Source organism: Hydra vulgaris, chromosome 11 (assembly GCF_038396675.1).
Source record: "Hydra vulgaris chromosome 11, alternate assembly HydraT2T_AEP".
NCBI classification, from domain to species: domain Eukaryota; kingdom Metazoa; phylum Cnidaria; class Hydrozoa; order Anthoathecata; family Hydridae; genus Hydra; species Hydra vulgaris.
In genome coordinates, this window is record NC_088930.1 from 8,519,828 (window position 1) to 8,534,467 (window position 14,640).

Genomic DNA, 14,640 nt, shown 5'->3' on the forward strand with positions numbered 1-14,640 from the left:
GCAATTACCTATATTAAGGCATACTAAATGTCCGATCTAATTAAAAGGCATACCATTTGAGCGGTCATGACTACTTCTAAAAATCGGATATGCCCAGATTTGAGTTCCCTGACTGCAGTTACCTATATTCAGATATACAACATGTCCCATCTAATTCAAAAACCATCGAGAAACCCCAGGACTACCCTTGACAACCCCTAAAATAACCATTTCTGCAGTCATCACCACTCTAAAATTAAAATGGAGCCTAAAAATGAAATTCTTGGCCCCAAAAATTTTTATAAACAAGTATCATATATCTATATATAACCCATAAATAGTTTTACCGTTTTTGACAATTTTTGCCCACAGTGCAGCGTTTTGCACAACTCAAAGCATCGATTTGTGTCGGTTAACGAAACCCCGATCATTTTAGAATTGGAGTTTCTGTCTGAAAAATAATTTTACTGATTTTAACTTCTATTGAAATTGATTTCTGTTTTGAATTCTTTTTAATGTCACTTTACAGGGCTGACGATACGGGTTTTGAAGTGGATGGGGCACAATCGTCAATTTCTAAAAAAAGTCCTCTATATCTAGAATTTTCTAATAAAAAGAAAGGAAAAAAAATTTTTCTAATAAAAAGTTTATAAGAAAATTCAGACAAAAAAAAATCCTTCAGAAAAAAGTTAGGGGCTAGTACCCCCTGTCCGACCCTCTCCCGGTGTCCTTGGCTCTGCTTCATAGGTTGTTATTTATAAATGTTTAACACGTTGAACTTTTTCTGACGGTTTTACTTAATAGTAATTTGTAATTTAGTTGTTATTATTATTTGACTGTTGTTAAAGACTTGAGGTTGTTGTTAATCAAACTTAAACCATTTTGTAAAAAAATTCTTTAAATTCCGAACATAAGTAAAATAACTTCAGTTAGCCTTCGGAAAGTCTTCAAAAAGCTTTTAAATTCTTATTTAAAAAAAAATCTATAACGAAAATTAACAAAAAAATTATGTCAATACCAGTGCATCTACTTTTTTATTTTATTTTACTTTGAGTTAATTTGATTTATTTTTTTTAGATATTTATTTTTTTTTGTTAGCTTTAAGATAATTAATATTTTTGATATTTTAAACCGGAAACATTTTAAATATAAAAAATTCAAATCCTAAAATTTTTTACATTAAACTTAAGTAAATGTAAACACAATAAATTTGATTAAAAAACAAAAATTATTTAAAAATTACAAAAGTAAATTAAAAAATATCGAAAAGTAATTACCCTGAACAAAATGCCAGTTATCTGTAAGATAAACATAGACGCTTAGAGGAACAGGTATAATTCCTTTAGAAAGATCACACATAGCTAACGACAACACAAATATGTCAACTGCATTTTTATGCCTAAACCTTGATATTGCAACTATTACCATAACGTTAAAAAATACAATAAGGACATTAATAACAAGTAAGCTTCCACCAAGAATGTTGTTCCGTATTCCATTACCTTCTGTTTTGTTTAATGAATAATTCATTTCAGTTACAACCTGTCTTTAAAAAATAAACTGAATTTATATAAATATACACGTGTATAAATAAATGAAGATAAGTATTGGAATAAAACGTTCTTTGTTTAATAAAACCAATTATAGTTATAAAAATATAATTTTTTTAAATAAAATTAATTAATACATTACTTGTTTTGACTAATGTGGACTAGAATTGTTTGATTGAATAAGATCGTTATGTAAATTTTGTTTATATAGTTATTGGGGAAAAAAGCTATTATAGTGACAAGTTGAGAAAAAAAAAGCATAAAAAATAACTTATGTTTTTCATCTAGAATGGTATTTTAACCCGAATTCTCCAAACTAACGGCGATAAGAGAAATAAAAACGAAATATTGATTAATGAAGTTTTGATCATAAATTATTTTATAACCAGTTATATATCTAATCAATCCATTCAATTGTAATTTACTTATGAATTTATATATAATTTATGCAGTTTTTAAAGAGTAATATGTAATTAGCATGTATGCATGCTAATAGCCAGATGCTTAAAACTAAAAGCATTTTTTTTTCGCATTATTTAACCTTATTTTTACATTGTACATTTTGCTTAAGCATCAGTCAAAATTCATAAAAATAACTTACGTTTGCAGCTTACGTTGCAAAACTTTCGTTCGCAGCTTACGTTGCAGCTAAAGATAGTGTTATTTGTATTATATATTTAATTTTGTTCACAAGTATTTTCTTGGATTTTTTAGATTCTTTATTTATAGAAAAACTGCCAAATAGTTTCATCAAATACTTATAGAAACTATCAAATGATATACCAAATTCTTATAAAAAAAAAAGTACCAACTGGTACACCAAATGCGTATAAAAAACTACCGAATAGTACACCAAGAGCATATAAAAATACTTAAGCTGAAATATTGATTTTTATTTTACTCTTAAAAAAAACTTAAAAAAAAAAAAACAATAGTAATATGATCAGGTTTAAAAGTTACAGCTAATCAAAACAGAATATATTTATAACGTCAATAAGTTTAATTTCTTTGTTGTAATTTATTAAACTTAAAAAAAAAGTGCAAAAAGTCATCAGTCTCTACTTTGATTAAACAAAAAATATATATTGCATTATACTCATAAATTAAATAATAATATAATAATTCAACTTTGGTAGGGTTAATATTTTGAAAGCCCTATCAATAAAGTGCTAATCTAAAGTTTAAATTAGAAAGCAAATAAATCATACACATCCATTTGCATTTGTTTTTGTGTGTTTAAAGAAGATGTCACTTTAAAAGATTATAATTGATCATGATTAACAGTGATCACTATAAATTATCATAAAAAACGAGGATGCAATAGATTATCTTTGTTAAAATAACGATTTTTTTTTGCAAGAAACCAAATATGGTAATTTGAAAAAAATAAAAAATACTGGTTTGAATGAATGTTGCAAAAACGGATGTTGAAGCTTATAACGCTTTATGTTGTGAATTTATAAAATTTCATTATGTTTATAAACTTTTTTAAAAATCTCGGTGTAAACATTTTCCGTTATTAAACATCTCTATTTAGCAAAAATTTTAACACGCTTATTTTATGGACAATCTAAAAAGTTGTTAGTTAAAAATGTTTTCAAAAAGTTGTTTGTTTAAAATGTTTTAAAATATTTATAAAACTGCAAAAATAAAATCTGTCACGTTTCAATAATAATTTTTTAATATTAACTTATCAATTAGAAATTCTTATTTATTGTTATTATAAAATTAATATACAAAATTTATTGTTATTATAAAATTTATAATATATAAAATGTTACTTCTTATTATAGTAACTTTTTTTTATAATTTTAAAACTTTTTTTTTATATATAATTTTTTATAAAATAATTTTATTAACTCGATTAATTAAAAAATGATTATATCCACGCCATTGACAGGAAAATAAGAGTAAACAACATAATAAGAACACCAGGACATTTAATACAGTTTTGTTTTTATTATAATTTAATTTTTATAATAATGCTTTTTTGATTTGGATAAGCATCATTTACGTGCAAAGCACCAAGAACGCATAAAGCACGTGCAAAGCACCAAGAACACATAACTTTATAGAACAAACACTTAAAATACTTATTTTATTTTATTTACTCATTTTGAAAGACATTTTTTGAAAAAAACTACTAATAATCTCAAAGACATTTATCACATCGTGTTAGATGACATAAACATGTACAGTGCCACATGAAGGACAACACCAAGAACTAAATCATAAAAGTTAACATACAACACTTGTTACATACCTAAAGGTGATTAATAATTTACGGTAACCATAGTACATTTAAAAACTTAGACTCAAAGTTTTATTCTAAGAGTATAACATAAAAAGTTTCTTAAAAAGGACACATGACATAACATGTGACTTGTTTTTTTCATTCGAGGTAGATTGTTTAAAGAAACCTGCTTGGACGCATTTTATAAATACCTCGACATTAATGTTCGACAAGATATAAAGTGAATGTTTTCGCACAAAAGTTTTAAAAAACATTAAGTCTTATTCAATATTTTTAAGTTTAAAAAACTTGTATTAATCTTTTTTTAAAAAAATATTGCAAAAGGTTCAACTCTTTAAAAACGAAACACGTGTCACATTATGTCTAAGATGAGGTATATATTGTTTATATGTACCTCATTTTAGGCATGTAGCATTTTACAAAGGTTTTTTAATAAAGTTTAATTTAAGATTTACATCATCAATACAGCAAATAGCTAGATATGAAAAATATGATATAAAATCGTACCTTAGGACTTAAGAACGTTAGAAAACGAATAAATGAAAATGTAAACTTAAGGCTTGCACAAATTAAAAGAAGAGATACTGAAAAATATAAATTTATTATGGAACCTTCAGTAATACTAAAATCTTTTTTGTTTAGCATGTTTCGGGTGGGTTATTTTAATGTCCTATATTTTAAACATAGGATTATATTTTAAATATAAGATTATATGAAAACTACTCTAAACTAACTTTAAATCAGTAAATATTGTTTTTACCAATTTTTCTAAACTTTTATCTCTTATTTGCAATGCTTTGATTGCTTATGACGGTATTAGATAGTTGTTTTTTTTTAAGTGGAAAATAGTTAAGCTTTAAATGATGATAACTACGCGGCATTTTTTGAAAATTATGTTTCTACAAAGACGCTTAAGTAAAAAAGACGTGTTTTCACTTCGTTTTCTCTCCAACTCTAATATACCTCTGTATTCTATCTATTATCTGATTTGTATCTATTATTTATTATAAACATTAAAACCATTTTTTCTATTAAGATCAACACAAAAACAATTTTTTATTTATTTTTAATTAATTTTTTTATGCCTTAAAGTCGTATTTCTGATTTTTGATGATTTGATTTCCCACAGCGTGATAGTCCTTTATTAAAATGGCCCATTTTATTATTTATATCAAATGTTTATTAGCATAATTTAAAAATATTTTCTTTGCTTTTATTACAAAATGTTCCAATAGAAAAATGCAATATTTTAAAACATCACAAGCAAGAGGGAGAACAGTATTTTAGTTTCAATAAACCATGTTTAGAATGCAAAAAAGGGCAAAAATTTTCGTCCAGGTTTGCAGTCTAAATATGATAACGGTTGATTAAAATTTTTTTTTTCAATTTTTAAAATGTTAGCAAAGCGGTAAATTATGTCTTTTGTATGTTTTTTTTTTTTTGCTTTTTAAATTATTTTATGCTGATTCTTTTTTCTTCATTAAAATTCTAAACTTGGTATATCATTTGGTCTTTGGTATGACATTCGTAGGAGTTATCATTTGTAAATGCTGCTAGAGCAATTTTCGCCCAAAAATAATCTCTTTTTTTTGTGTTGACATATAATTGGCTAATCTAGGCCCAACGTTGACTTTGTGCACGTTTTACTAAATTAGAATTCTGTTGGCTGACTGTAAGTAACAGCGTTATGGTTGGCGTTACGTTGTCATACGATTGGTTGTTAGTAGTGTTAATATTGATACTTTGCATGTTTCATTAGATTGGCGTTGCGATGAGGTACAGTTGGGCTAACAGAAAAGATTGTATAACCTCTTAAAAAATTGTATTGCAAGTGTAACACTATAATCAAAATAAAATTGATTATATAAAAGATCATACTAAACAAAATAGAATTGTAAAATGACAGCTAGTTATGTAGTCATGATAATCGCATATAATAGTGGATTTACATCCATAAAATCAACGTAGGGTTATATACAGAGACGATTCTACAAATAAAATGAGAGGGGTGGGGGGAGAATCCTTTAAAAGTACCGACTGGCTTCGAAAAAAAAAAGTCCTCTAAACAAAATTTTACCCGACTGAATTGTTTCAAATACCCAACAAGCAAACTAAATTCGTAAAAAAACCGACTATAACTTGAAAATCGCCTTCTTTGAAGGGTGGAACACCCACACACCCCACTCACATACCCGTAAAGCCGCCTCTGGTGATATACATTGGATCAACGTTGGGTTAGATTGTATAAACAATCAACTCGTGCAATATTTTTACATACGTTGGACTAATGTAACTGCGCAAGCTGCGTTTAGTAATTGGTATAATTGCTAAACGCATGAAGTTAGATCAACCTGGATTGGCAATCAGAAACAAACAGTCAACGTTCGCGATGGTTTTACATACGTTAAACAATATGTGCTAGCTGGGATATAAATAAGAGATATGATTAAACATATAAAAACAAACTTAATAAATGAACATATATAAATGAGAGAACATTTGTTTAACATTTACTTATCTATAACTTATTTAAAAATTAACATATAAAGTATAAAGACATAAATGTTAACACAATAATGCTGGATCCTAAAAAACATCATCCCTATGTGTGTTGCCTATAAAAGGACTTAAGCTGTAAAAGACTTTGCCTATAAAATGACTAAAATGGAATACGCAAAATGGAACGCAATACTAGGGTATAATGCATAATGTACGGATATTGCTTGTATAAAAACCAGATATTTAAAAAAAAGTTGTATTTGAAAAATCAACTCAAGTTTGCTGCTTTACTTTTTTTTTTAAGGTTATCAATGAATAAAATGAAACTTCGCTTAGTGAAAGTGAAAGTACAATCGAAGCTTTATTTTGCAAAAGAAGAGTCGTTGGCTCCACTTCTTGGGGTAAAATAATTTAGCATATCAAAATAATCTTTAGCATTAATTTAATGCTAAAACACAAGCAGCGGAACAGAGAAATGTATATTTTAAAAATTTCTGCCGCCAGGAACAAACTGTGCCTTTCGCCCCCCTTTTCTCTCGGCGACCCTGCATTTTTGACAAGCTATTTTAAATCTTTAGGTTTTTTATATGTTAAAACATTTCAAAATTTAAAAAAAGGTTTAAGCATATGATTTTTTCTTATAATTAAAAACAGTATTTTAAAGGTTTAGTGAATTATAATACTTTTTTTTATATTTAGATTATAATTTATTATAGAGTTTTTTTTTAATTTATTTTTCTGTTTTTATTCAACTTATCTAAATCTGTTTAATAAAGTTGTTAGTACTGTATATTTAATAGTTTTTTTTAAATAATTTCATTTATAAAATCTATTTTTGAACTAATAAACAATAGTTTAATTTGATAGTTCGGTCACGAGAGCAACACCAGAAACCACTTTGATATCACAAAAATAGTGTTACACCTCAGATTCAAAAGTCCTTTACCAAAAAAAAAATGTTTTTTTGCAAATAATAGAAAAAGTCATGTTTATAAACAAGAACGAAACAGTCCCTAGAATTTAATTTAAATTTTTTTTTTTCAAAACTGTACACAATAAAACAATATTCAAAAGTTAGAAATCTATATTTATACATTGTATCCTTGCACCGTCACCTCCTGTCGAGCATATCTTTTTTTAAAGTGGATTGATAATATGCTCTCATAGAGCTCATGTGTCTGATTCGTTGCTTGAAACTGTGATGTTTCTTATATGTAATTAAGGATTATATGCTATATAGTGATAGTTAATGGTTATGACTTATGACTTATAGTTAATTCTTACAACTAATATCAACACATTAACTAAAAGATGTTAATATTAGTCGTTTGCATTAGGCACAAAAATACATAAAATTAAAGAATTAGAAGTTTTAATTCTTTGTATTTGTATGATGTATTTTTGTTTTGTATTGTATTGTATAATCTACTTTTGTTGTATTGTATTTGTATTTTACTTATTATACTTAGTATTGTATAATATATTTTTGTTTTCGGCTTTCATATATATCTGCTAGTATATTTTCTTATTGACTTTGTTGAATTTTGCGCTTAACCTGGTCTTATTGGCATAACATGGTATAGTTTCACAACATGTGGTTTTATTGTCACAGCACTTGCTATCTACAGTTTTGTTAATAACTGGCCTTAACGTAAAGCCAAAAATTAAGTCTTTAGTCTTGAAAATGTTTGAAAGGCCTTGGCCTTGAAACTCTCATTCTTGGCCTTGGTCTTGAAACACTTTCCTTAGCCTTGGATTAAAACTTTTGGCCTTGGTCTTGGCTTCGGCCTCGTAACATGTGGCCTTGACCTTGATCTTGGCTTTGCTACTTTTGGTCTTGTTAACAACTCTGGTTACTGGAAAGTATGACTCGTTGTTGATGAAAATAATAAAAGAATATCTAATCGCAGGAACACTTGCAATAAATTCGTTATCTGAGTAAAAATATTTAGCGTACCGGTAACAAATTACTTTTTTTATACTATTATAAACATTTTTTTCATATTATTATAATGTTTTTTATTTTTTTAACGATAGTTGTTTTTAGCTTGAGATTTTAGGAAACTTTTTAAATAGCTGCTTTAAGTTTTTGCTCAGAGTTTCGGAATTAATGTTATCTATTTTTTTCTTCCTAGTTAATGAGGTGCTCCGAGTACGAAAAACGTTTAGCAATCAGGTTTACGCCGTCTTGCCAATGTTACATAAATGGCTAGAGCAAGCACCAAACCTCAGATTAATTGATTCTGAAGCAAGCACTTTACCAATGTCTGCTTAAGTTTACAATCAAAAGATAGAGTTTATACTCGAGATGAGATTAAAATATACATTGATCTTATTTCGAGTATTAATATTCTAGTCAGTCTAAAAAGCCTTTATAATCTAAATATAAATTATTAATATTCTAGTCAGTCATAACCCTTATTTATTCTATTAAACTCTTTTTTAACTTGTCAACTTTAAGCAAATCATAAAAATCTTCCTATGTCCGTTTCCTTTTGCTTAGATACGTCCGTTTCCTGTAGCCAAAACTCAAAAGTAATTCAGGTTGTGCACTAAAGGTCGCACTTACACTGAATATCCATGCAAGTAAACTTGCAAGAAAAAAATTTAAATTAAAAAAAAGAAAAAGTAGTAAACAAATTAATTCGCGAACGAGTAAAAAACCTAAATTAAATTAAAAGCAGGGGCGGATTAAGCATTTCAGTCTCAATATAAGAGACTTTAAATTTTATAAGATCATAGTTTTTGAACGCTGAGAGATTATACTATGAAACTTAAATTTTATTGATGATTATAAGTCTATATAGTAAAAAAAATTCTATCAACTTGTTGCTGGCAGGATTTGGGGGAGGGGATGACACTATAATGCTAAATAAATACAGATGGACGGGGCTAGAAAAAGACACAAATTTACTTATCGTCAAGAGCGACTTTCTATAAGAATCAGTAAAAAACACCAAATTTTTAGAGTGACCTATTTCAAAATTGCTAATTTTTTAATATGTTTTTGCTATTCATATTAGAAGCTCAATTCAAAAAAATTTTGAATTGAGCTTCTAAAATTCTATATTTCTATATTTCGATTTAAAAACTGAACTCAGGAAATATATTCGGAGTTCGGAGTAAAAGTTATACTCATTAAATATGATAGAGTAACAAGGAAACATACCGCATTCAAGCGCTTATAAACAAATATAGAAGCACCTAGAAAACATCTATACGATTTCTGTTATTTTTTCTGATAAGTTTTTTTAAATTGATTTTTACATTGAACCCAGGGCTATAACCATTATCATGTCGCTACCAATGCATCAAAAGAATAGAATTTTGTTTTTGAGTTGGTTTTTGCGGCTAAGCCTTTACTTCCCCATAGGTATTTTTATACTTTTAGGTACTTAACTGGATAAAAATTTATGATAACAAAAAAAAATTTTGTGATGTTTGCGACTTTGAATGAAAACGAAGATCAAAAATGACAAAAAAATGATTTCTTGCGTATTTTGAAGCGTGATATTTGGTCAAGGAGAAAAATTTTCTTTACCAATTTTATTAATTTTTGGTCTGAACTAGCCAATAAACAATAACCAAGTGAAATACTCATTGTAATTTATTTACTTTGTTGTTTTTTATAGATATATATTCTATAGATATATTTCAAAATGTATTGTGGTAAATGTATGCGAAATGATACTTAAGTTTAGTAAGTCTAGCAAGAGTTGTTGTTGTTTGCTATAAATTTAAAATGTTTCAAGCAAACGATTATTTACTGCTAGAAAGTGTACATCGTGAAATTTCAAACAAAAAGTTTAACATTGATGAAGAAGAGAATATTGCTCTCAAAGTAAAGGAATGGACAAGAGATATTTCAACTTTCAATACCACACGAAATCTTACACGATTAAGTGGTGGCCGAAACTATATCCAAAGATAAAACGTAGAAGGGTGCTATTAAACACAAAATTCAAGCATACCAACTTTTTAAAGAGTCCAATATAAAAAGGGCTCGTATTAAAGCTGATGTTCAAGCCGAAAACAAATCTTTATATTTAGTTAGGTGTTTAGTGTCAGCATCCATGAAAAAAAAACACAAACAATGTAAATGTACACATCTGCAAAAATATTGGAATGGTAATTTATGCTAAGTGTAGTTGTAAAGCTGGAACAAGAGGATGTTGAAAGCACGTAGCAGCAACCTGATATCAACTTGTGGGCTTTAAGGAACTTAATATAAAAAGTGTTTCAGATAACAAGGTTTGTACAGACTCATTACAGAAATGGCATGTCCCTAGTGTGTCTTTAAAAAGTTCTGAAGCTATACATTTTTTAAACCTTCTATTTGAAAATACAGATCCTTCAAAGGATTTAAATAAGTCACATAAACAACCACTGGTGACAGCAAAGGATTTTAATAAGTCACATAAACGACTACTATGGCAGCATTATTAGATGGAAATAAGTTTGAACCTGAGGATTTTTATTATACTTCAATTAACCTAGTTAGTATTACATCTTCAGTGTCAAGAGATATAATTAAAAACTTTTTTTTAAATTTGTTCCAGACATAGAGATGAACGTATATGATGCTAGTAACAAATTTGTAACTTGTTGTCTGTTGAATATGTTATAACTATAAAGAATGAAACTTTGGTTTAGTTTAATAACAGTGTATGGTTTATTGACCGAAGCAAACCTTTAACTGCATCTAACTTTGGTTATGCCATGAGAAGAAAACAAAATGTTTTCCCTACATCACTAATTAACAAAAAACTATATGCTGGAGTCAGTTTAAAATCTCCTGCATGTTAATGGGGTATTGATAATGAAATTGTGGCCACAAAAAAATATGAAGACTTGGCGTAGGGCTCAGATCCCAGAGGTCTGAGGTTCAATACCTTATGAAGGATTTATGAACTTCCTAGTAAAATACTCTTCCGCGGTGCTTTGTGATATGAGCTCAGGAACCTTTAGAAGTACTTTAATAACTACAGCAACAACGAAAAAATCTTCAAACATAAAAAAGTTATGACTAAATTATGGCCGCAATTTTTTGAAAATTATTCTCATTTTACCAAAGCATAAACTTACGTAAATATAGAGTTCATGTTATATCTGAAAGTGTTATATCTTTTTGAAGAGATTTTTTTTTTAAAGAAGCACAAAAAATTTTTGCCTATGCTATTGCTTGCAACTTAACTGCAACACAGAAAAGGCAATGAACATCCAAAACAGAACAGTTGCAACACATTCACTTTAATTGATTAACTAATTGGAAAAACCATTGTTAAGAGAAATCTTAGACAACCTAGACCATGTTGTCAAAGATTATTTTGAAAACCTTAATCACATTGTTTATTTACTCAGCACGAGTAAATAAACAATGTGATTAAGGTACAGAAACATAAGTTGACTAACAACCACATACGCAAAAAAAATACGCGTAATGGAATCAAAAAGAAGAGTGATTAGAAAGAATTGTCGGACGCAACTGTAAAACAAAGTTGATTAACAGATTTTGGATTAGGTTATCTAACATGTTTTAACTATTTTAGTTTGTAACGGGAGTTTGACCTCTTACTGGATGTTAAACACTTAGGAGAGATTTTTGTTTTGTTTAGTCTTTATTTATAATATAAGTTTTGCATTGTTTAGATCATTACTAAGAACAATATTGCCAAAACTAAAAAAATACGCTGGTTAAAACACATAAATAATTACCAAATTAAGAAGTTTTGCATTCAATTCAAAAACTATATTTCAAGTTATGTTTTATTTCAAATTTTAATCTTAGTCACTAATGCGGCATTTAAGCAGCCTGCAATAAAAAAACGCAGCCAGCAAAACAAAAGTTTAAACAGAAAAAGTGGATAAAAAGTATTTTAATGCTTATAACATTTTTCGTTCAAACTCCCCCTTAAAAAAATTTCTTCAAAAATTTAACTTCTCTGATAAAGGAATTTGTTCGGATAAAACATTGTATGTATATTCAATTTCACAAAACATTGTAAATATTCGCTTACCTAACGTATTTGATATCTCTTTAGGCATACCAAAATATCTGCTAATGTTTAGAAATTCGTAAAAATATTTTCATTTGAAAATTTAAATGTTAACTATTTTCAAAAAATATACCTTCAAAATATTAACAACGTTTTATTTAATTAAAGCAAAACAATAGCTAAGTAGACGCTAAAAAAATTTTTCACAGGCTAATATGAAAAATTTTAATCTCACGCTTATTTGACTAAATTGTTAAGAAATACTTTGAAAACAATCTTCGCAGTTACAAATGTCTGTATTTCATCAACAATTTACTCGCAAACAAATATTTGCGCTCGATGTTATTAATCTATGTAGGCTCTTAAAAAAAAAGGTGGTTAACTATTGTTAAAAACAAAAAGAGACGGCAAATATTTGAGACATTTTTTAACCAGCTCTTAAATTTAAGTAGCCAAGCAGGTTAAATTTTTTTTCTAACTTAAATGAAAAATTTTAAAAACCTTTAAGAAATTAAACGATAACTTTCGTAAGTTTTATAACTTGAAAGTTTTAAATGTTTAAATTTGTTTTTGATTATGTTGCAACAATAACAACATTAACAACAAAATAAACTTCTAATTTTGGATTCTTGCCATTTTGATATGTCAATGTGATTAAAAGTATTCAATAAAATATATTTTAAATATAGTATATATTCTAAATATATAGCATAATAAATTATATCACTAATTTTAAAAAGATGTTTTATAATTGCTGTTAATATCTTTATAATATTTAAATTTTTACCTTTTTGAACGTATTATGAAATAAATTGGATGCCATTTTACAATTTATACGCACCTATAGCAATTTAAAGCAAATTAGCTGAGGTGAAAACTTGTTTTAATTATAAAAAGAAATCATGAGGAAAACATACAAAACATTTTCGCACAACTGTTTTTATTCTCTTTGTTAAAAAAATTTAAATATCAAGAAGGTAAATATCGGATTTAGATGTTTAAAGAGTTGGCATAAATTGCACTTGGTTTAAGAAAAAGACAGCTATGATATTAGTTTTGTTGAGGTCTGCAAAACAATTAATTTTAAAAAAAATGTTTATTAAGTGTTATTATCTGCTGTATAATATTAGTGTCGTAAAAAGTTTGTGAATAAAATTTGCGCTATAAAATTTTAACTAAAACGTTAAATTTTACCTAAAACAGTTAAATTGAAAATGTAACGTTAAATTTTACTTTAGCCAGTTAAGTTAAAACTGTAAAGTTACAGGGATTGAGACTCGCGCGATAATTTTTAACATAAATTTTAAAGAGTTTTAATTAATTTATATGTTGTTTATTTATGAAACTGGTCATAAATACAAAATGAGACAAACAATAAAAGTAAATTAGACAAATTTTTATAAGTAATTTTTTTAAATCTTTTTTCTTAATTACATGAAAAGATGACACAACAAAGTGTTTCTTTGTTAGTAACGGTCAAAAACCAAAAGCTTGCTAAGGTGTGTGTGTGTGCGTGCGTGCGTGCGCGCGGATGTGTATGTGTGTGTGTGTGTGTGTGTGTGTGTGTGTGTGTGTGTGTGTGTGTGTGTGTGTGTGTGTGTGTGTGTGTGTGTGTGTGTGTGTGTGTGTGTGTGTGTGTCTAGGAAATGTTGGAAACTTAAAAATGGCATTCAAAATCATTTACGATTAAATTTATTATAAAACTTATTATATTTTAAGGTATTAAAATATGATAAATATTCAAAAAGTTATTTATAAAACAATAAGTTTTATAGTATCTTAAAATAAGTTTTATAGTATCTTTTATTTAGTATCTTAAAATACAATAAGTATTTTAAGATATTAAAAATTATTTCAAAAATTATTATATTTTCTAATCTGTTGGTTTTTGACGAGAATTATGATTATTATCAAAAAGCCTATAAAAATATCTTTAATGAAAAAAAGGGGTCGCGGTTTAAACCAAATAAAGCGTAAAAAAATATTTAACTTAAGAACTAAAAAACTAAGTTAACGTGAAATGTGATCCATCAAATTAAAATGACTCGTGTTGCGCAAAATTTTTTAAGTGTAAAATGTTGAGACTCGATTTTACAATAAAGATCTCTACAATAAAACGAAACAAAAATAAACAACATTTTATCAAAATGTTTTCTATTTATACTGGTGATTACTTTTTTTTGCAACGCGTAAAGTAAAAAGTTTATTCGTAAATTGATACTAAATTTTGTTGTTATTAAAAGTTTGCACAAAATTATAATTATTTTATAAATAAGTTTAGCTTTATTAAAAGTTGATGTTTTCTAAAAATCAAAAAAATCAAAATCAAATTATTTTGTAGAAAAAATAGAAATAAACAATC

General features: G+C 27.1%; 1 protein-coding gene across 5 annotated transcripts in view; it reads right to left on the minus strand.

Annotated features, from left to right (window-relative positions):
• LOC100213026 (beta-2 adrenergic receptor) overlaps positions 1 to 13,214 on the minus strand; it is a 30,853-nt gene extending 17,639 nt beyond the window's left edge. The window contains exons 1-2 of one of the 5 annotated variants that reach the window (XM_065809998.1): positions 13,066 to 13,214; positions 1,257 to 1,525 (exon numbers count right to left, since the gene is read on the minus strand). In XM_065809998.1, the coding sequence (XP_065666070.1) occupies positions 1,257 to 1,509 (253 nt within the window). In that variant the 5' untranslated portion in view covers positions 1,510 to 1,525; positions 13,066 to 13,214. Of the gene's footprint in view, positions 1 to 1,256; positions 1,526 to 2,130; positions 2,441 to 12,299; positions 12,552 to 13,065 lie in introns of those variants that run through there. The other 4 variants (XM_065810000.1, XM_065809997.1, XM_065809996.1 and 1 more) reach the window with 4 other exon arrangements.
• Between the last annotated feature and the right edge of the window lie 1,426 nt (positions 13,215 to 14,640).